Source organism: Cyprinus carpio, chromosome A19, assembly GCF_018340385.1.
Source record: "Cyprinus carpio isolate SPL01 chromosome A19, ASM1834038v1, whole genome shotgun sequence".
Lineage (NCBI taxonomy): Eukaryota > Metazoa > Chordata > Actinopteri > Cypriniformes > Cyprinidae > Cyprinus > Cyprinus carpio.
In genome coordinates, this window is record NC_056590.1 from 15952995 (window position 1) to 15977007 (window position 24013).

General features: G+C 36.5%; 2 protein-coding genes across 2 annotated transcripts in view; one reads left to right on the plus strand and one right to left on the minus strand.

Moving 5' to 3' along the window:
• Window positions 1-6872: 6872 nt before the first annotated feature.
• Window positions 6873-7947, plus strand: LOC109112474 (uncharacterized protein C5orf49-like). The gene is made up of 3 exons (XM_019125391.2): window positions 6873-7074; window positions 7370-7486; window positions 7602-7947. The coding sequence occupies exons 1-3, from the start codon at window positions 6958-6960 to the stop codon at window positions 7776-7778; spliced, it is 411 nt and encodes a 136-aa protein (XP_018980936.1). The 5' UTR covers window positions 6873-6957; the 3' UTR covers window positions 7779-7947.
• Window positions 7948-8538: 591 nt separating this feature from the next.
• LOC109092483 (adenylate cyclase type 2-like) overlaps window positions 8539-24013 on the minus strand; it is a 64065-nt gene continuing 48590 nt past the window's right edge. Inside the window, 13 exon segments of the mRNA XM_042777180.1 lie at window positions 8539-8993; window positions 9087-9211; window positions 9334-9448; window positions 9624-9731; window positions 12621-12767; window positions 12863-13021; window positions 14922-14951; window positions 14953-15007; window positions 15644-15828; window positions 16495-16625; window positions 18079-18205; window positions 18267-18317; window positions 23554-23586. Of these exon segments, the coding sequence (XP_042633114.1) occupies window positions 8841-8993; window positions 9087-9211; window positions 9334-9448; window positions 9624-9731; window positions 12621-12767; window positions 12863-13021; window positions 14922-14951; window positions 14953-15007; window positions 15644-15828; window positions 16495-16625; window positions 18079-18205; window positions 18267-18317; window positions 23554-23586 (1419 nt within the window). The 3' untranslated portion in view covers window positions 8539-8840.

Below are 24013 nucleotides of genomic sequence, written 5' to 3' on the forward strand. Positions count from 1 at the left end.
ATACATTAATAACAAAAACAGCCTTCCGATTTAGGAGAGCCGAGAAACCTATGTAGGACTTTTAGGATTGGCCATGTTTCCCTGCACATTTAGGCTACTAATGCAAGCTTGTCCAGTAGATGGAGGAGTTACACAACAGATGTTTTTTAGAGCCATCAAGCTGGATATCAAGCTATCAAGATACAAAGAACTATCAAGATTATACTGAGAAATACTTATAATCTAATTAAATTCTAATAAAATGTTATGTTCTCGTTTTGTTTTGTTTCATACAGGGTTGTTGGGTTGTTTTTTAGCCCCCAAATCTGAGTTCAACTTGTTACTATCTTAAAATAGTTAATCCATTTAGCCTGTTACATTACAAACAATTACAACGATTATATATTAACAATTTATAACAAAACAAGTCTCTCTCAGAATTTGTTATGTGCAAATGAAAATAATACACATTGACATTACATTACAGTCACTGCAATGGCCATACGCTCGTCACTGGTTCAGTATGTGTGTTGCTACTCGAGCACTGAGACGGGAGTTTTTGCATGGCCCATGAGCCTCTCTGTCTAAAGGGGTGCTGTGCTTTTGCATGTCTCTCCACATGGGGTCCTTCAGTTTCAGGACCAGACAAAACAACAGCAATCCTTCTCCCAAGAATGCATTGTACTTTAGCCTTGAAATAGGTCACAAAGTCTCTGAAGAACTTTGCATCATGGTTCAAGAAGAAATCTTGCGTGACTGAGCTGTCACTGAGCTAGACATGATCTTGAATACTAATGCTAAAGTCACCAGTAGTACTCATACTAAAACTGATCATGCGTAGTATATTAATCCTTGTGTAAAGACAGATTGTGTGTCAGTTCCTAGGCCGTCCTCAGCACTACCAGTGCCTTCTGAACTCTGTATTGCAGCTGTTATACTAGCTGTGCTACATTGTCATCTCTCACAACTCACAAGTGTGCATTTCTTGTTCTGTGGCTATTTCATCTCAAAACTGCAACTTGTTCCAAAGAGTCTGGAGCCGTAGAGCCTTGTATTATCCATAGTTGTTTACTCAATGCAATGTACATGAAACAATTTTCAGAAAGTAATGGTTTAAAATTCTTGTTTTCCTTTAAATGGGTTATTTTACTGTGAAGGCAGAAACAGTGAGTAAATGCAAGTGAAGTGTACTAACAAGCAGCAGTATCCAGCATGGCTCACCTGCTGAAAACATTGTGCTGTGTCCTGGTTGGGAAATGTGTAATTTCAAACCCAGTCTAAAGGAGTTTTCTTTTTTTTATATTTAAATGTGCACATTGCTGATGTTTTTTTTGCAGAGATGGTTCATGTATGTATGGCCTATGTTTGGATTGATGCTAAGAGTTTAAGACAGTGTATTTGTATGCATTTTAGAAGGACTCTTTATTGGTGAGGTTACCACATCATGGTCCAGTTTGAATATGGATTTAACATTCTTTTCGACATGAGACCATAGTCTGGACTATTTTTTGATTGTTCCTGGTTAGGCGGAGTCTGGTGTTTGAGAGCTGTGGCTTGTTTTCATTACAAGAGGTTGGATTATTAATTTGGTATCAGCCAACTTCAGCTCTGGTCAGTGTTTGGACATTGATGTATTACAGATAAGACTTTCGCACACATCAACTTTCACTTGACGAAATCCTACAATCTTACGTTAATTCATTTGTTTGTTTGTTTTTTGTACTTTTGTGTATTTACATTTTTGGCTATATGTTGCTGTATTAACCTGAATTTAATGTTTTATATTTTGTATTTAATAAATCCATTGATTTCAAATCCCATTGACTACTGCACATTTTTGACAATATAGACATAGTTATGTGGTGACTGCATCCATCTCAAATGTGTAATTGATTTTCCCAAAGACTTAAGTTATAGTAGTTGAAAGTATTTAAAATGAAACAGATGTATTGTTATAGATCAGGGGTGCATCCTGTTCTTGGAGATCTACTTTCGTGCAGAGTTCAGTTCCAACCCTGATTAAACAAACCTGTCTGTAATTATCAAGTGCTCCTTCAGATCCTAATTAGTTGGTTCATGTGTGTTTGATAAGGACCAGAGTTGGGCACCCCTGTTGTAGATTAATAGTGTGGCCTAAGTGAGGGTTGCCCATGCAGGGCTAGCAGTAAGGGGCCAATGTTTTGCCAATGAGCAAAATCTCAGAGGCACCTTGTATTGGCAGCCTGCTGGGGGCCCTTAAGCTAGCCCTAAGTGGGCCTGTAATGGGCCAGTGCAGGCTTGTTTGCAGGACATACTATCAATGTTGATGTATTTAATGTTTTTAGGCTTTCTGTCAATTTTCACTGCCACCTGTACAACAAAACAAAACATAACATTACAATTACATTTACAACATGACAGGTGTTCTGCCAATTTCATACCAGCTCAGAATGTTGTCTGTTAAAAGATTAATAATTGTAGTTGGCACGAATTGTCAGGCATTGACAGCAGTGTGTGTGATGTTTGGGGTTATGGCAGTAAACTCACCCTCAGTCGTCAAGTCCACTATGCTGCTGTGAGCTGATGCTGGACTGACTGGACAGCTTTGAACCTGTTGATCTGCTGGGGGAAGGACTTTAAGACCACTGGAAAGAGGTTCCTGAAGACCATGATCCCCTATAGAGACCAGACATTTGACTGTGGAGAAATTTGGTCTAAAAGGGGAATATACACAGTATATATGCATATAAAAAGCATGTTTAATCAAATAGTTATTAAATATTGCATACTCATTATGATGATTCTTCAGTTGCTACATGCTATCTAAAAATGTATCTTCTTCAAACCATGTTTCATCCGTTTAAAAATTTATGTCCTACAATATAAATCTTATCATTCAAACTTATAGAATTTTTGTAATTTGATGTAATGTGTGATGATGTCGATTTGTAATGGATGGTAATTAATGACACTTCATCCTAGACAACAGAAGAAAATCCCCTAATTAAATAAGTTCCTCTTAATAGATACTCATATCTAGCTAAAAAAAAAAAAAAAAAAAAAAATTAGTGTTTTTGATGTACAGAGCTCTAGTAAACAGAAAACAGTTATACATTGTCAAATAGTTATTTGGTTTACATTCAGCGTATCTCTCAGGTGTCCGTGCCTGCTCTGATTTAAGAGACAGCAGCTTCTAAAAACTATCAGTCTTTCTCCTCTTTCTCACTGGTGTCTCATCTTCTTCACCAGCACTAATGGGCAGATGTTGCTTAGCCGCATCGGTTCTGAATGTTAAGGCTGAGATGCCGTACACCTGAGCACTGAGGGAACATTGTTCTCTCTTTTGGCCAGTGAGAAAAGATGTTTTCTTGTTTTCATCTGTGTTGAAAGATTTATGACATGTGGAATACATATCTGATGATGGCCTTGAACTTTTGTATTCTGATGTGTGTGATGGTGTGGATTGGAAAATATATATATATATATATATTTTTACCCTTAGCGCGTCTCTCATAAATGGATGACTGCTCTGAGCTGCTGCCACTTAATGGATTTAAAAGAGAGCAGCTTCTCAAAACTCTCCGTCCTCCTCCTCTTTCTCACTGGTATCTCATGTTCCTCAGCAGCAGCACTAGCGGGCAGATATTGCTCAGCTATACATTTGCACACATTTACCTAGATCAGCCTTAAGGTTACTATTTTGTTGTGATGCTTGCTGCTGCACAATGGTGCCACATTGTTTTGTCCAATGTTTCTACATTTTTTATGTACATGTTATAGTGATTCTTTCATTTACATTTACATTTATTCATTTAGCAGACACTTTTATTATTTCATGTTGTAGACCACAAAATAGCAATTGATTTACCATTGAGATACAAGTTTTAACAAAATACAAAATAAATTATAAAATGATAAACCTCACAACTGAACCTTTAAACCATTTTTTTTTAAAGAAAAGGGATGAGTCGGAAGTATAAATCATTATATTTTTTAAAACGTTTTATGTGGTTGAATTTTCGCATTGGTCTGAACAAAAACTGCAGACTGGATTATTGAAAATGCACATTAATTCATTTTTTTTGGATCGTAGGTATTGTGGTTTTTTCCGGTGTAGGGTGTGTATATAGAGGATCTGATCTTATATGTTATTTTTTATGGTGTAATGTGAATGTGGTGATAAATTTTTTTATGAGTTTCTGAATCAGTTCCCTTCAGAGGTTCATTCAAATAAAAACTTGAATTAGTGAGAATGAGAAAAGTGGGAAAATATAGCCTATATTGATGAGGAAAATCCACTGATGAGTTACTAGCGTAAGCCTACATTTTATTTTAGTCATTTTAACTTAGGGCTGTCAATCAATTAAAATATATAATCATGATTAATTGCATGATCGTCATGAGTTATCTCCTGAATAATCACAACTTAATCGCACATTTTTATCTGTTCTAAATGTACCTTAAATTAATACTTTCCCCCATGGTTTCAAAGACAAGGCTTAAGCTAGTCCCAGACTAAAATGCATGTTTGAGCTGTCTCAACTGAAAATATCTTGCTCTAACATATTTTAAAAATGAATTGTTCTGTGTCAAGATGCACACCTGTAACATTTTGTTAAGGCATTTTTGTAAAAGTTGCTTAAATATCTTAATTTAACTAAGGCCTAGTCCTGGTTTAAATTAAGCCCCATTTGTGAAACCGGGCATTCAGGTTTTTAATCTAATCAACATGGGCATGGACAAATATGAATGCTTTATGCAATATGTTTATTATTAATGAAAACATAGTTAACAGAACATGAAGAGTAGACATGTTTCATAGGTCATAGATGTTTTTCAAAGAACTTGTTCATGTCTATTAGACACATGAAAAAAGAAAAAAAAAACAACAACATAGAAATACTAGGTTCTTATTACTTCTCTTTCTTTGCACTGAGCAATTTACTTACACAAACCTGTTTGTATTTTCGCAAGACAGGGCAGCTCACTTTTTCTGAACATGCAAAATGTACATTTAGTATTTTTTTTATTACATTTGTTTGCCTCTCTGTGCCACATACTGTATTTTGATGCAGCTAAATTCTCAAAACTGTTTTCATTGACGTATTTGACTGTTCCTGTTGTCAGACAACGAGATGAATATGAAATAATGACTGAAACACGACCCATTAAGACTAACCAGCTCTCCCTTCCAAGATGTTAATCTGCACAAAAAATCCTGATATAAATCAAATAAGCTACACATAAGATAACGACAATAGCTGAGCTGTGATTTTGGATGTACTTGCATGTAAAATTAGAGAAGCAGCATATCTTTGTTTTAACTGAAAGCGCAGCTCCTTTCAGATTTATCGAGGAAAACTTTGCTGTGTAAGCTAATTTAATAAGATATTACATATGATTTGTGTAAAATGTAAAGTGTTGCACATTTTATTGTTGCAGAGATGAGTTTTTTCACTTAACGTTACCTGTAGGCCTAATTTGAGCACCACAATTAAACTGCAATACGTAGTGCCAAGTATTAAATGTACAAAATGTTTAAATAAAGCTCTGTAAAAACTTTACTTACATTTTCCATTGGATAATCAAAAGATAATCAAAGACAAGTGCAAAGACCGTTAGTGGGGGTTTTGGGACCATATATGATTGTCTATGATTGGGACAGTACCTCTGTCATTGCTCACATCTGAGGAAAGACTTACTCTCAGTGTGTGTGTGTGTGTGTGTGTGTGTGTGTGTGTGTGTGTTTATTTCCTGTAAAGATAGGTGTTTGAAAAATGCAGAGACGTCTGCTGATTTGTTTCTATCCATTTACTAATTTTCTCTCTGTCTTTCTGCAGTTTTAGCAAGAGATGTTCCTCCACTACCTCCTCCTGGAAGATGTGCACCATTAGGACAACAATATAATAGGCTAAAGCAAAGCAGAGTTCAGCTGTGAAGTTGGAGGGTGCATGAGGGACATAAAAGAAGTAAAAAAAAAGGTATCAATTTATAATTTCAAACATAGAAATAAATCACGTTTAAATGTAGAAACTATTTATTTAGTTATTTTACAATCGCAAAGTCACAAAACTGTTCAAACAGGGAGCACAACAGCAGTCTATGGGTTAAACTGTGGACCATTTATCCCTGCTTTGACGCAAAATGCATTCAATGACTGCATCTTTCAAATTACATGGCAATTTGCATGTTTACATACTATTTTCAGAACTGTTAAGCATAAGTTCAAAACCAATTAAGACCTATTAAACCTTAATTCAACATTAAACCTGAATAAGACAGCAGTACACAGCCTGACGAAGGCAAAACAGCCGCAGCGCGCAGGTGTGCACTTGTCACCTGTTTTCAAACTTATAGCCATGATGTAATAAAGGCTTTTTAAACTTTCTGAATAAGATTCGAGTGCCTTGGACTATTTTTAATCTTACGAGTTAAATAATGCCTTGCATCCAACGAGCACCGAGACATTTGCATTCTTTACTTCGAGACAGCAGTTTGTTATAAATGTCTACAATGATACTATATTCTAAATCTAAAAGAAGAAGAAGAAGAAAAAAAAATGTTAGTCTTTTAATTTCATTACCAAAAAGGGACTACTCAGGAATGATTTTATAGACCATGCAACATACACACATACCCTGCGGTGAATTCATACAGTAGAGAGTTTTATAAAGAAATTTAACAAAAGAAAGCATTGGATAATGCCACCTGTTATTAGTGTTTGTGAGAAAGAGTGCTTGCAGGGTGACAAACTTTGCTAGTGTTATGGAAGAATTAAGTGTTTTCTTAGTTTTAGTAGCCTGCATTTTTAAAAATGTAGTTAAATAAAGCAATGAAACAGAAGTAATGTAGCAAAATTAGCTATAAAAAGGCTTTTAAATAAAGCCAGTTCGATTTTTTTTTTCCTAGCAACCGCTTACCAAGTTTCCTAGCAACCGCAGACGCTCGTGTGTGGTAATTGTACACGAGCTCTCCAGCGATAAAAGTGCAACAGCTGTGATGAACATATTATCCGAAACGAAGTCTAAACCGCTTTCCTCGCTGTCAGTATTCAGCTTTATACCGCCCCGAAGGACAGAGCCCAAAGAAATGCGCTATTTCAACTGCAGCCCGAAGGTAAGAGGCGCTGCTCAGTCGAGTCTTCTGCAGCCACTAACGTTACGTTTTGCATTAATATCAATACTAGTGGCTTTTGTATATCAGGTAGATTATGTGCAGTAAATGTAGGTCTTTTAGTATATCTGGTTAAAACATAATTTTATAATTTAAGATTTTTTATTTAGTTTTATTTAACGTTCATATATTTCTAACGTCTTAAGATCCTTTGGATACACTGTAGATCAAAATACCAAAGTACACATTTTCAAAATAACATTTTCTGAAACCAAATTTGTCCATTTTTCTGGGACAGGCCCCAGAGAGGTCTCTGTATGACTGCTTACATCAGAGCACTGAGGGCTATGATGACAAACTCCACCGTGATGACAGAAAACATGACAAATCCCGGGGCCTGGACATCTTCAGTGAGGTGCGCTTTTCCCCAAAACTCCACAGCGATCCATCCATGTCAGTCCATGCATTCTGTGTGTTGTTCTTTTTGTTTTAACAATGCTCTCCCATTACATCTCAACCTCCCATCGTAGGAATCATCTAGACCAGCACCTGTTCTGTCCTCTTCTGTGTATGGCCGGTTTTCACCGCTGCGGTACGACTCAGGGAGGAGCTTTGCTCGTGTTGCTCACATTCGTTCTGATTTCTACAGTAAGAATGGGATCACCTGGACCGTGGAGGAAAGCTATGGTTCTGTGACACCTGTCTAAATGCATCTCTTACATATGGTTACATATGTCACTGCACATTACAGTTCATGTCTAAACGTGTGTAATGCTACAAGCAGAGCAGATTGTTACTTACATCCATACAGTATAATATGTATTAATCATATGGATGTTTTTGATGTTACACAGTGAATTAAAAAACCTGTCAACATGCTCATGTCACAATTCATGCCTAAACAAAAGAATCAAAAAGAAGAAATTATATGCTGCAATATTAATTAATATTATAAAAGAATAATATTCATGAATATTAATTAATACATGAAACCTATTTTTAACCCAAAACAGCTCAAATTCATTACTATAAAAGCATATTATTAATAATACTATAAGAAAGTATATATGTAAAGCATTTACAAGAAAGAGTGTGTGTGTATATTTATATATATATATATATATATATATGTGTGTGTGTGTGTGTCATGAAAAATGCTTAATATTGCAAAATATAGCCTTTTTTGCATTCTGACATTATGTGAAAAACTGTTATGTTACTAAAATGATATTATTAATAATAGTGTGCCTGTGTGTGTGTGTGTATATATATTTTGATATATATATATATATATATATATATATATATATATATATATATATATATATATATACTTTATTAATTTTTAGAATTATAGTATTGTCAATAAACATATTTTGCCTATATGGCTTGTTTATATTAATAGGTTTTTATGTGGTTTTAACACTTTTCATAGGAAGCCTATTTAAAATTCACATAGACAGAGACTTTGACATTTATATATAAATTTTAATGGATAACAAAATGATAGCATCAAAACATGGCCAACTTTGTTAACCGTCTTTATTTTACAAAATTCTGCTGCTTTAAATTATGGATTGAGCGACACACAATTACAAGTCTGAGTTACACAGAGCCTCTGAGCCATCCATTACTTATAAAGCAATGCAAATAATCTAGTGTATGTGGTGCAAACAGAATGCTGTAGAGCTCCACTACAACAGGCCAATGCTATATTGAACTGTACACGTTTTAATCAGGTCAGTGACTGACTAGTGTGTGACTGAGGTTCAAGGCATTACATTCCCTTGTGATAAGGATCGTGTCATCTCAGTGTGAACGAAGAAGGTTTTGAGATCCCCTTTGCCCTTCACGTTGATGATCCCTCGACAGGAACACATGTAGCCCAACGTCTGCAAGATCCGACTCGTCTCCTCTGTGACCTGTGGAAGGAAGCACACAAGATGTGAGCCACTGAAAAACCCATTAACAATTCACCAGGCTTGCAAAGTAAGTAGGTCAGAACAAGGATCGACCTGGATTTTGCCAAGCACCCCTGTGCTTTCCATCCTACTGGCTACATTCACAGTGTTCCCCCAGATATCGTACTGCGGTTTCTGTGCTCCGATTACTCCTGCAATTACTGGGCCATGGTTTATTCCTGGTGAGAGAGAAGCCGGAAACATTTGAAACATCCTGAAGGTTATTATCAGACTCTCTGCCAATTAGGAAAGGCAAACAAAATGTTACCGGGGTGTAAAAGTGCTGATGGGCCCTGCTTACCCACTCGCAGCTTGAAGTCATTAAAGGAATGTTTGTTGATGACGTCAAGCTTCCCCACCAAAGCAAACGCAAACTCCACCATTGTTCCAATGTGCATGTACTGCCGGTCGTAGTCCTTCAGAATAAGAACAAGGAACTCAGTACCCTGGGACTCTCAAGTGTGACGTTTCAAGCACAAATCAAGCTTTTAGCATCACAGGCAGGTCCTACAATAGGTCTAATGAGACTCTGCAATCTGTTCAGTATAATAATTATAATTTTGGACCAAACACAAGAGCTCCAATTTGTACCTGCGCATACTCTGGTCCAGGGGTCACATTCAACCCCGTAGCAGCCATGTATGTGCTGCCAATAGTTTTGATCTTCTCCACGCCACTGAATTTGGGTTTTGACAGCAACTGCAAAACCCAAAAGAACAAAAGCATTAAGAAGAGAATTAGATATGTTAATGCATTTGATCTTTGCAGACTAGATCTGATGCTGCTTCTGCTGCTGCATAGCAAGTATAGACTTCATACTGCCATCACTCTTTACTAGTGGTCGACCGATATTGGTTTTATATAATTTTATATATATATAATTTTAGTTAATATTTCAGAAATTTGAAATCATTTGACATACTTTTAATAAGTATTTTTCACAAATAAATAAATATTTAATAAAAATATAATTAAAAAGGAAGAAAACACTGTAACCCACAGGGCACTCGGTATTCTGGGAAGTTTGTGTGCATCATATTTTCAAAATAAAGCCAGGGTAACACTCATTTTACATACAGCCACAGAGAAAATGACATGAATATGACAGTGGGCAAATGCATAAAGTGCAGTATAATTTGAAATCACAAGTTTAAAGTTTAAAGCATTCAATTCACACGGACCGACCGTCACACAGAGAACACGTGATCATGCAGGATAAAAATGCACACTTCACAAGGTCTCACAACTGGATTCGACCAAGTTCACAAGGTTTGTGAAATTAAATGTTCATTAGTCATTCAAAGATTTGTTTAAATTATATAAATGCATATTTGGTTAATGCTGATGGCAAACAAGAAAGTATTATAATGTTAGCCCTTCTATTACTAAGAATATAAAAGCAATTGTTATAATACTTTTTGTATACTTTAATTCCTTTTTTTCAACCATTCTATCTGATTATAAGACAGGCTTCTATCCATATTAGATAGAACTGTTAACAACGACAGTAAACAAGAGAGAGAATGTGAGCACTGTGCACTGTCAAAATAAAAGTCCCGCCTATAACACATCGGCCATGCAGAAAAACGTATCGGCCAATGCCGATATTTGGAAAATGCCAAATATCGGCCGATATATCGGCCATGGCGATATATCGGTCAACCACTACTCTTTACTGGCATCTATGATTCTTTAAAGAACCTTTAACATCCATGGAACCTTTAAAATGCACAGAAAGTTCTTTATAGTGGAAAAAGGTTCTTTAGATCAAAATGATCTTCATATACTAAAAAAAAAAATGGCTTTTTTAAGAATGGTTCACTGTGAAAGGTTCTTTGAGGAACTCAAAATGGTTCTTCTATAGAATAAAAAGAACATGAAAACAAGTCTGATTTCATATTTATAAGTACATCTCCTTTGTTAGGACCTGCCCCCCTTTTTACTGTTACTGTGACAAGCTTTCAAACTAGAACTGGGTTTGTGCTATTAAAGTAAGTATTACATATTGCTCTTATCTCAAAAGCCAGACTTTTGACTAGTCTGATCCACTTTTCAGCTTATTCCAGCCAAGAACTGCCCACCTAAACTGGATGAGACCGTATAATTGTCACTTAAAGCACCCAGAGTTCATTTTATTTTTATGTGCCATTTATCTGAAACTGCTGATACCACAAAGACTTCTTTTTCAAAGGCAGAATTTTTCTCTATGCATCAAACAGTCCAACTTTTAATGTTTTAACACTGTAATGTGCTATTTTTAGTTCATTTCTGAAATATTCTGTTTGAAACTAACCAATGGACCTAAATAGGCGTACGTCAGTAACATTATTAAAGCAGGGCTAAAGGAAGGATCGCAGGTGATGTTTACATCTTCACAAGTACTTTAGTGTAGCTTTCCACGGCATCTGAAATCAAAATAGGGTTGTGTTCATGGCAGTAACCAGCTATGATGTCACTGAGGTCCAAACCTACATTAACTGTTCAATTGTTTCAATTGTTCAAAATTAACATTTTTTCTCTAAATGACTAATTTACTGTTTAAAATCTTCATATGAATATGTGTCTGCATGTATAATAATTATATATTATATAATGTATAATTAAGTTTAGACAGTTTGCAAGAATGTTTAGCATCCGTGGTATGAAAATGATCACTGCAAGGCGCTGGCGGAGTGAATGGGGCTTGAGAGAGTTGTGAGTGAGGGCATGGGCACAGCCTCCTGTGTTGCCAGATCCAGCTATTATAAGCGTCTTTGGACTTTAGAGCTAAACTCAATAGGACACTGGCCCTCCAGGAGAGAGTATGGAGACTCCTGCTTTAGAAAGTTTACAAAGTAAGAAGTTGCAGTTTAGGGTTAGCAATATCTTTATCTTATCTTATTTACAAAAGATTTGTACTAATTAAGGTTTATTTATTTCTTTTCTTTTTTTTATAGCAATATCTGGCAACACTGCACTTAAACTGACAGTAATCAAAAAAGCCAACAGACAGGTTATTGTTGGCAGGATACCACATTCGGTAAGGCAAACACAAAAAAAACATTATGATATAATCTGTCAGAAACTTTATCAACGCTATCAAAAACAGTAGCATTTAACAGTAGTACACAGATCTGTAGAACAAGTAGGTTACAAAATTAAATGAAATATACCATGAAGTATATGGTATATACTACCCATGAAGAAGTCTATGCTATTTCATTCAGTATAGTAACTAAATTTTCATGAAGTCTTGCTAAAAACATCCATAAGAGCACTAGACAAAGGAATGGATATTAATGAAAACTACAAAAGTAACATGCATTGTTGCATGAATAATAAACAACTGATAAAATTATTCACCCCTAACTTGTAGTAAAGTATTAACTAATTTTGATGCAATAAATATGGCATAATTTAACAATGTTCCTCCCTCCAAAACAGAGAAAACATCTTTCACAAACATCTACATGTCTGTCTCTTTTAAAGTATTAGTGTATATAATGAGTTGTTTTTGTAGGGGTTATTATAACACAATTCTTAACCCCACCCCAGACCTCACTAATTTTCAAACCCTGTTTATGGCCATGGTTGTGTCTGTGAGTTTACCTCATCAAAATCTGCTATAATCTCATTAAGGAGCCTGAGACACTCCAATCCTTCCTTATTAACGTCAGATTCTGTGTAAAATTCCTTGAAGTCTGGGATGGAGGCGAACATCACACATACCAGATCATACGACTGATGGTAGAGATCCTGTCAAAAATACAGCATACAAAAATACATCTGGTGTTATAAACACAATTTATGCACTTTTCACTGGTGTTTTTGGACATTTGGATGCCATTCACCTCATTCTTCCAGTTCCTCCCCAGGAAATGTTCTGCCACATGGGCAGGAAGTACATTTTCCAGAAGCACCTGGTTTAGGTTCTCCATGGTCTCAATCTCCTCACACTCCTTCTTAAACTTGTTCCTCCACAGGAAGTCTAACCTACAGTAATATTCATTCTGTTACAAGAGGACACAGAGGTAAAGAGGTGGTACACATCTGATCACCGTAATGTGGCTTTCAAGATGACAAAGAAAGCAGAATCAAATGCACACAAGGACAGTACATTATTTTTATGGATTTTTCTTGCATAAAGGGCTGCTATCATGAAAAATTGCTTCAATTTTCTCTGAGTTGTAGCTTTGTGTTCCAGCAGACATTCATCATGAAAAAGACATCTTGAATCAGTGGAAATGGCACTTTGAAAGGCATTAAGTAGGCACTGATAGTCTTTCTCACTCATTCTATATTTGCTTTTGCTTATTTTTTTCTGGTTCATTGCTTTGGAGAAAAATCAGTCCCCGGCTTACCTATCACCTAATCAACCCGAACACCACATTACTTATAAATGAATTCACCTAAATGCACATTTCAAAAACAGAGTTCATCAGACAGGCCTATTATCCAGGGACAAATAGCCTCTCATTAATCTCAGAATCTCAGAAAAAAAGAAAAGAAAAAAAAAAACTGACCCACGGGCGACCTGTAGAGACAAGGTTTCAGTACAGACTGAAATACATAAAGTTCTCTCTATGTTGTACAGGCAAAAAAAAAAAGAAAAAAAAATCTTATAGTGGTATTTATTAAATGCTTTTTTTGCAGGAAAGCTTTATGTTATTCGGCAGCCAGAGGCTGATGAGTGCTGATAATAACTGAAGCCATAGAAATTGGGAACACATCTGTGCTGCCACAAAACTCTGAGCTTAATCGTAAAATGACTTCTGAAAAATTCACATTTCAAGGTAAGAAGTGGCTGTTTCTAGATTAGGCTAAAATATATTATTATATTGTCATTGGATTAACATTCAGGCACCTTTTATAATCTAATCAATTGAAAAACTGATCAATTAAAGGAAAGTATAAATTAAGCTCATTCTGCCAATTACCACATAATGATGCACTTACAATGGTAGGTACATGGAGGCTTAAAGATGCTTTTATTTTTGTTCAATGGCTTATATTAAGGTTTCTGTAAAGAAAAATATGTTATGTAAGCTGCATAAATTTGTTTAAATGATCGTTTCAGAGGTGAAACTAAAACATGCATTACTGCTGTAATTTTTGTTGGTGGATTTTTCTCTCTAAGTACCTCCAAGATCTCCAAATTAAAGTGAGTCTTAGAGGAATAGTTCACCCCAAAGTTAAAACTGACTCGCCCTCAGGTCATCCAAGATGTAGATGAGTGTTTCTCTTGTGAAGTGAAAAGCTCTGTGTTTGTAAGAAACAAATCCATCAAGGCATTTAAGCCATCACTTCTGGCCAAAATACCAGTCCATAATAATGCTTCCTCCTGTGAAAAGCCCATCTCCTGTTGCCCTATAACATCACAATCCACTGACACATCTGTTTAGAATGTTTAAAGACTGTTTTTGCTTGTAAACAGTACTTGATCTGTGCATATTTCTCACCTGATTCAGACAAGATGACTGTTTCACTGGAGAAAGCAATATTATGGACAGAGGAATATTTGAAGTTTAAAAACGCCTTGATGCCTACAAACGCCTACAAACACACAGCTTTTTCACTTCACAAGATGTTAACTGATGAACTGGAGTCATGTGTTTTACTTGTGGATTATTGTGATGTTTTTTCAGCTGTTTTGGACTCTCATTCTGACGGCACCCATTCACTGCAGAGGATCATTTGGTGAGCAAGTGATGTAATACTACATTTCTACAAATCTGTTCTAATGATGAAACAAACTCATCTGGCCTGAGGATGAATACATTTTCAGCAAATTTTCATTTTGGAATGAACTATTCCTGGATCAGTGGAACTCATTCCAAATAATTCAACTCTTTAGAGATAACTTCTCAAAAAACAAAGAGCAAATATGATAGCAGATTGAGAGAGACTCACCTGTCTGGCCAGCACAAGCAAAGTGACAAAAGAAAATGAACAATGACACAGAGCCCATGGTCTTCAAATCTTTAAGAACACCCGGCCTGAGGGGGAACAGACAGAAATATAAACTTCAGAAGTCAAGAGCACACAAAAGAGCCAAATATATTGTGTGTAGAGTAGGATATGGACAGGATACAGACTTCTCAGCAACATTTTGTCAGTCTAACCTAACTCAGATTTATATTGTCCTAATGTTGCATAGGCATAAACTGTCATTATGTTGCACGGGCAGTTTCCAATTTGATACTTTACTTAATATTGCTCCATTCAGAAAGGCTTAATGAAGGCATGGAAAGAGGAAACAATAATAAAAGAAACAAAGAAAGAAAAATACCAAAGCAAATAATAATAATTATGAGAGAAATGCAATAGGCTTATGTTAAAAAATGTTTCTTGTCAAATCCTCCGAAAAGACTAATCCACACAAAGCCTGCCATCTCAGCAGCAGCACCTGTCACTCATAATCCCTGGAGATATTGAGAGACCTTCTGGAAAAAAATTGCCTCCACAGTTACCAAATGTTTCTATGTGGCACAATTCTTCATTCTTTCACTCACTGTGTGTGTGCAATGGAAATATTAAACAAGTGTCATCTACAAATAAAACCCCCCCCTGCAGATTATTTGTGACAATTTTTTAACATCACTGTATGTGGGAGCATACGGGAAATCCAGTACCGGTCTGTTTTGCTGGGTCTTGTAGAGGCCATGCTGTAATCATCCAGTACAGAGGCATGGGTCTGAAGAATGATGATATTGTAACCCACTACAGCAGCAAGCATAATTATCATCTTCAGCTCATAGTTTATCCTCAGGAACACGGAGCATGAGATCAATCCCAGAATGCAGCTGTAGATGAAATACTGCCAGGGAAGAGAAAGCCAGTCAGATTCACATCTGTACATTCATCACGGCCAATCAGTATCAATGAAAAGAGAACTATGAAGCTTTGATTTAAGTGCTAAGAATTTAATAACAGAACATATATGATGACCCTGAAATATTACAAAATGGATGTTACTAAGAAAGGCAAAAAAAAAAAAAAGTCATATACGCAACGAGTATTGTTTCCTAACCAATGTACTGTATCATTCTAGGAAGATGCTTGAGGATGCTTTTGTCCACCATCTTAATATCTGTAGAGATCTAATTCCATGTACACACTACATAGCTCTTAGTGCATAACTATATTTTCCAGAATATTTTTCAGCTGCTTAATATCACCATAGAGTCGCCATACATAATCACGCACAGTATAAAGTGACTTTTTATATACTGATGCAAGCGTAGACAAATTGGTTCATTTCAGGACACTCACAATTCATCACAAGTCTGTTCCTTCAAGGATACAGAGAACTTTTCTTTTCCTTTTTTTTTTTTTTTTTTTTTTGAAAACCACATCTCAACAGAGGATTTACAACATGTTTTCATGTGGGTCTGTAAATAAAGGTTATTCAGTTCATATTTTTTTTTCTTAGAAGAGATTTATGGAGCAACAAAGACATGAGAATAGATTTATTACAACTTACTGGCAAGTAGAACTTGGTATGTTTTGAGGGTCCCCCTGTGGTTTGACCATATGGACCATACCATACTGTTAATTGGAAAATGTTGAGTGGAGGTGATGCTACCGTACCTAATCTTCGCCCTAAGAAGACACCTTAAAACCCCGAACAGATGGAAGACAAAAAACCAAAATTTTAGACGAACTTATAGCAGAATTGACACCATCATTCTTTAGCTAAACACATCTGTTGCAAGATTGTTTGTAACAAATATGTTTTTCTGGGGGGTTTGTTTTTGTTTGTTTTTTACAAAATGTGCAAAAAGTCAACTGCAAGCAGATGTGGAAAAGCATGGCCAGATGAACAATTGCCAACTTTGGCAGAATAGAAGCTTCTGTGGATAACAGTTTTTTTTGTTCCATCTTGGGTGCAGGTTATTAATTAAAAAGATGCTAAAATATTTGAAACAATGTTTGTTACTGTTGTGGTATGTGAACCTACTTAATTTGTTTATTATAGAAATTACAGTGGTCCAAAAAATGTTTTTGACATTTAAGCCCAATTAAAAAATCAATGACTGTCCACTGCAAGAGAAACAAAATATCTAAGTTTTACAAGCCCCAGCTGCAACTAGGTAACAGTTCTCATCGCAATGTTGTGAAGACCTAAAACCCAAGTAATTTTGGGTCACCAGTTCTCTGTTGTTCTCTACCCACAGGGAACAAACACATTCACTTGAGGCTCAGGGGACTACCATTAGATTACCCAACTGAGGACCAGAGCCCTATACATGCGATGCTACATGAGGAATCCACCAGACAGCTGACACTAATTCTGCTCCTGCCCCTTTACTGTTGACCAACCCAGTTCCATAATAAAATCCCTCCAACTGGGAAAAAACTGGTGATTTATTTATCACCAACGGCTAAATAATGTGTCCAGGTATCTATTTTGTAATACTGATAAAGTTTATGTATCCGAGGAATGAAAATCATGCACTTTTAACAGAAAGTAACTTGGCCTTTTATATCACCTTGCTAGTCTTATAAGCTAAAAGTCCCTTTCAACAAAGTAAATCAATTTTGACCGGATGAGAGCTGTAAACTATACCACCACTGCTGTATTTTCTTTCAATTATTTTTGAAGGTAAAAACGGTGCCTATGTCACATTAATTACCTGGTAGAGGTTCCTCAGGTTTCGGTACTTGGTCCCATCCTATTTTCTAGTATATATATAGAAAACGGGGATTTATAGCAGAGCTTCAATAGTGTAGATATTTTGTAATATTATTTGAGGAAAATATCCTCTTATAGGTCAGAAGTGATTTAAAAAATTAGGCAAGAGCAAGATTTTTAATATAACCCTTATTTCTAAACAGTTTCTTGAATTACTGAACCATAAAGCCAGCAATCAGTTCATGATATTGACATAACCATAACTAAAGCAAGCAGGGAATATTTCTCTTATGAACATGCTCATAATGAATTATACGTGAACATAATAAATGTCAGTCATTTTAAAAAAGCAGTCCCCCCAAGATCTAGCTGATAGATCAAGGTATTAAAGAAGTAGGGATGCTCGCTACCATAATTGACTACAGCCATGACCTAGGATCAGTGCAGTGGTTTTGCCCATGGATGAGCGCAAGTCGTCTCCAGGGCCTTTTTTTGTGATGACTTTTAGAGGAGCCAGGGAAGCCAGGGCATTGTGCAGTGAGGCTGCTTTGCCCCATTGCTATAGCAACAACAGAAAACAAAAAGAAAAGAAAAAACAAAAAACTTTAACTCCCACCCACGTCCTTAGCATATTTGCTTCTATTCCACTTGCTCAAGGTTATGATTGTGCCCTAGAAGTCAGAGACACATTAATAAACATAACTTCACAGTTATAATGAATATATAATGAGAAAAAAGCCAAATCTATATCAAGCTTTGAGATGAAGGCACATGTACAGACTGCATAGCCCAATCCATTTTACTTTCATCTATAATTTCCCATAAAAAATGCAATTGACTAAATTAAAGACTCTTTCCCTCTGAAAATAGCTGGTATAGTTATTCTCCACCCCCAACAACGAAAGTTTGATCTCCTTGGCCCCCAAAGCAATTCCATTTGGCCTGAACACAACTTTTCCCATTTGTTTTGTCTTTTCACTATTATTTTCAATCAAGATACAACAGTTAGCATAGTAGCTTAGCATAACCACCTAATTTTCCGCACCTCACTTTCGAGGTTTTTGAAGAAAAGTGAAGGACTAAAAGGGACCATGTGGTCTTTACTACCCAGTATAGAGTTTCTTTGCAATGACAATGACAATGCCGTAAATAGTGACAGCATTTACACTTTTGAATAGAGTTCCATTCAAGCAAACTAAAATTTGATGAAGAAAGGCAGCCCTTCCCTCTGAATGTTTTATGTCCTGAAATGAAGACTATCACTGGCCTTTGAAAGAAACCTGCGCATGCAGCGAGCCTTATGAAAAATGCGACGTCCTGTACTGATTGCAGTAGCATATCTAATATAATTTGTCTGTAGTGCCCCGAGTAACACCTTTAGTGACTCAGTTTCATGCTACATTGTCAGAGGTGGTATTAAAACGGAAACTGAATTGAAAAGAACGTTCACAAAAAAACACAACAAGCCATGTTGCAAGAAACGCTTTCAGGCTTAAATCCAAAAAGAAGTAAAATAGAGGTAAGATGCTGCTTTCCTACAACAAACAAAACAATAAAACCCCTCTCAAACCAGATCAATCACACGTTAGTTACATCACCAATTGACAAAAAATTATCTTTCAGTATTTACACACAGCACTTTACCTCCTGGAATACACCTTTACCCCTCCCTTTCATATTTGTGAATCTATGGATCAAAATATGAACTCTCACATCCGTTTTAAATGGGAACCCAAAACAGAGATACTCCTTAAACTAGCTCCATAGAAGCTCGTAGGCACTCATGACTTTGAACAGTGTGTGTTGTGAAACCAAAGAGAGAGTCCCTACCATAAAAGAAACTCAATTTAACTGCCAGAGCTTTCTATAAAACATGGCCCCTCAGTACCCCAATTCCAAAAAACCACTGTTTTACTGCACAAAAATAGATGGCAAAAAAACCCCAGTCAACAGTACCCCAAGCCCTAAATCCTATGCTTTCTATTTATGACACACCCACAAAAGGGTTCTGGTCTCATGCAATATTTTCCTTAAGTGTGTGGCTATTTTTGCTTTTTTTTTTTTTCTTTTTTATCATCACGAATTCCGAATCTTCATCTGAAAACACGATGGTTAATTAAATGAACTGGGGACATCACGTCAGTCAAGGCGTTGGATGAACGCATGCAAACCCTTCAGAGTTCTCTGGAAGGTTCCTCTAAAAATTATAACTTCTGACACCTCAATACACAGAAAAACAGTTGACACTGATTAATAGTATGAATTCCCATGGAGTGTATGTGAGAGGTTGAATCTCACACATGTCAAGGTCACCACCCCCCCCCACCCCCCCGAAAATTTAATTAATTAATACACAATAACATATAAAATTGAAGTCTATATTTTTTAAAGACCGACAACATTTTTAGTAGTATTAGTGACATTTTTGGATTAAACAGACCCCAATTCTAATGTAGCCATTCTTTTCAAATAGTTTGTTTGCTCAAAGTTTCATACTCCATTACGATTCTTAGTACCGAAATAGAGTAATTACTTTAATAGTGGAACGGTTTTGGTAATTTTTAACATCAAAAATGATAATTTTAATAAAAATTAAAGCAGTACCCTAACAGGAATGCTACACTACTGCCCAACAAGTTTGGTAGTTGGTAACGATTTTGGACATGTTTTTGTGGCAAGAAGGTCTCTTATACTCAAACAAAGGCCTTAGCACTTATTTGATTAAAATTATGAAATACTATTAACACTTGTAAAATACCTTTTTTCTATATTTGAATATGTTTTAAATTGTAATCTAGTCCTGTGAATGCAAAGCTGAATGTTCAAAGCATCCACTACTCCCATTCGTCCAATGATCCTTCAGAAAATCATTCTGATCTACCTGGATTTACTTCTCAAGACAGCCTTTCTCAATTATTTTAAGTGTTGAAAACAGTTTCAACATAATATTTTTTTTTTTTCAGGAATTTGTTTGAATGAACACAGTTTAAAAGTACACAGCATTTTTTGAATAACGGAATGCAAGTAAAAACTATTAAGTAAAATAATAATACTAATTTAATGTAAAAAAACAAAAACAAAAAAAGAAATAAAAACCAAAAAAGAAAAAGATTATTTTCAATTTACATACTATTTCTTGGAAAGTTAGTTACTATTAAGAAAGGCCTTTTATTTCATTTTCATTAAGACAAACAGCATTCCTTTATTCATTTTCTTTTGATTTTGGGGTATGGAATATGCACTCTCAGAACGTGGTTCTTTGACAGATTTCCAATGACTAGAGAATATACAAGCTCGCCTTTGAATCATTGAAATATAAGCCATTATCACTCTAAGCTTTCATAATCTATATTAAGATGAGAAAAAGCATGGCTGAGATTTTTAAGAAAATAGAAGAGACCACCAGGTGACCATTTACTTAAACGCCCAATTTAATGCTCCACGTGTCCAAAGTAGCTTGTAAGATTTATTTATAGGACCCACGCTCTTCTAAGAGCTGACACCACCAGAGTCGCTTGTTCACCTCCGGGTTAAAACACAGGCAATTCAATCTTGTTTTTGATATGGTATCTTTTTTCCTCTATTCCTAAATGGCATTATTGGCCGACACAGATGTATGGTCTCAAATGTGGCGGCCAAACTACGACTTATTAAATGAATCTTCATCACCACCAGTTTTTTATTCTCACAACCATTGGCAAATGGAACAATATTAACATGCTGAAGGAGTGGCTGAAGAGACTTGAATACCACACAGCCAGCCCTGCCTCAGTGGGTCACTGGACCATTTTCACAATCTCCGGAAGAAAATCTACTTCAATATTTGACGTCTACAAGCCCGAGCACCACTTACCAGTATGTGAACCAACAAAACAAATTGCGGGAGATCCAAACGAGCAGCAGGAGAATCCCAATTCCGTATGAAACTCCAAGGACTGTAAGTTTCTGTGAGAGACAAACGATCATCAGCTCCTCCAAAGCAGCAATTTTACTCATCATCCATGTATTTGCCTGCTATAATTTGGTTTATCCTGCAGGCAGCCTATCACCAATATTTATGCAATCGTCTGACATGGAAAAAGAGCAGAAATAGATGTAATGCCATACATAGGAGTAGGATTAACCAATGCCCATCATGTTTTGAATTTTTTGGTAGTTTGGTGATTTTGTTGGTAAGTTACCTGTTCTGTTGTGCATTCGTAAATGGAACAAATGTTTGATGGAATGTAGCCGGTTTGGTTGGTATGTGGCTGATAAGGGTTGTAAATACTTTATTAGTGCACTGCTAGCCATTGCCTAGGTGTTTTGGGTGATTGCAAGGTGATTGCTACCTGCTCCAGGTCAAAATAACCCACCATCAAATCCACCATTAAGACATTTTGCTCTTGAGATATACAGTACCCCACGTCAGTGTTATTATTTTTTTAATGTACCATTATTTTATTTATTCATATTACTTTCATTTATATTTTCTGTTTATATAATTCCAGTTTTCATTTTTATAATTAGTGGTAGAAGTTTTATTTCTTGTAATGTGTTTTTTTGTTTTAATCGCCCTTTCACAACTATTCCTTTTTTTTTAGGCTATTTAGTTTTTTTTTTTTTATTTCGTTTTTCCTTTTTCGCCCCCTTCATTTAAAATTATTTTCCGTTTGTTGCTCCGGCCCCCGTTTACCCTGTCTTTATTTTTTCCTTAATCTTACAGTATTTTTCTCCCATTCAGTTCATCGTTTAATTTTACTCCCCTCTTATTTATTCCCGTTCGGCTAAAGCCCGCCATTCCCGTTTTTAAAGTTTTTTTTTTTGTCCTTTCCCATTCTTTGGTTAGCTTACTTAGTACTTTCCATCCCTTACTGGCAACCGGTATCCTCCGAATGAGTTCCAAATCCCCGGCACCCCATTCACGGTTCCAACCCCCGCAAATCTTCGTTTTCCTCGCTGGCGGTACTGCCTATTAATACGCCACTGGTCTCTGTTCTGTTCCCTGGTTACCGCCTCATATTCTTCTTGCAGTCGGTCCGTTCTTGTTAGGTTTTGAGTTCAGCTTTGCCGTTCATGCACAAACACTTTCACAGCGTTTTGTTTGGTCACCCCCGGAGCAGAGCCCCCCCGCTCCGAGCCTTCTTCCGTGTCGTCCTTGTTTTTTTTTTAACTTTTTGTTCGACATCCCCATTCCCCTTAGCCCTCTCGTTTCGTGATTTCTCCTAGGGTGGGACCCCTTTAGAGCGTCCCTGTCGGCTTTTTGGGGGGTGGCGCAGTTTGGTGCCGTACTACCCCCCCACGCCCGGTCCCTATTTCGGCTTTTTGGCCCACAACACCACACCCCCAAAACTGGTTAGTTCCGTTCTTTGCGGTGCCCTATCTCACTATACATCTGTTATAAATCAATTGTGCGGAAGTTGAGAACTCAGCTTGAGAGGAAAGCGCTGTGCCTCCGGCTCTTGTGAATGTGTCTCGGTCAACCGAGATGAGCAGTAAATTAGGCTGATTGTCTTGCATTAACGATTTTTCCTGACTTCATACAAAAGGAGGACATAATTTCCAAACCCGAATGGCTTCTCTGATTAAAACAATAATACCTCTATAACACCGTCTTGCTCAGGGCTTGGGTCTTTTCTCAGACAGACATTATGGATGTTCCCATCACCCAGTGTCTTTATCAATTGCACTCATTTTTCCCCAAACTCAGTTGTGTAGATATGTTGTAATATTATTATGTGTCACTGTTGGTTTCCCGTGTGTGTGGGAGGCCGTGCAATTGCGTCGGAAAAGACAATGGAGTTTACTTTGAAGTATGTTTGAAGATGCTGTGACAGAAATGGTTACTTACTTCGCGCTGCGACTAAGACCGGCACTATAAAGCGCCAGACGAGAAAATGCGGACAAGCACACGTGACGTCAAGTTACCTTGAAGGCAGGCAGATTTGTGGCTCTGTTGGACTGTTAGAAAGAAAAAAAACAAGAACAAAACATATCCTCAGCTCTTTCAGCATCTTTGTTCAAGTGTTTTTCTTCACCACGCTGACGCGCATGACATCAAGTTTTGCCATTCAATGACACATCTCAAGGTGGAATGTCGCATGGTTCTCTTCTCTTTCGGTTGTCTTTATTGTGAAAGAACAGAGAGACGCTCCTTGAATGTCGCCTCTGACTTCCAGCCACTGGTCTGGGTGGAAAGAAAGCATAAATTAAGTCATTTATAACAATTAAATTCTCATTGCAACAATGAATCGCTTTTATAATAGCTTGTTGGGGTGATATTGATGGAGGAAATGTTCTGAAAGTGAAACAAAAGGATTGTGTTATACTGTATATTGAGCTCCGAATCGACCACTAATGAAAATGCTTCTATTTTAGATTTTTCTAT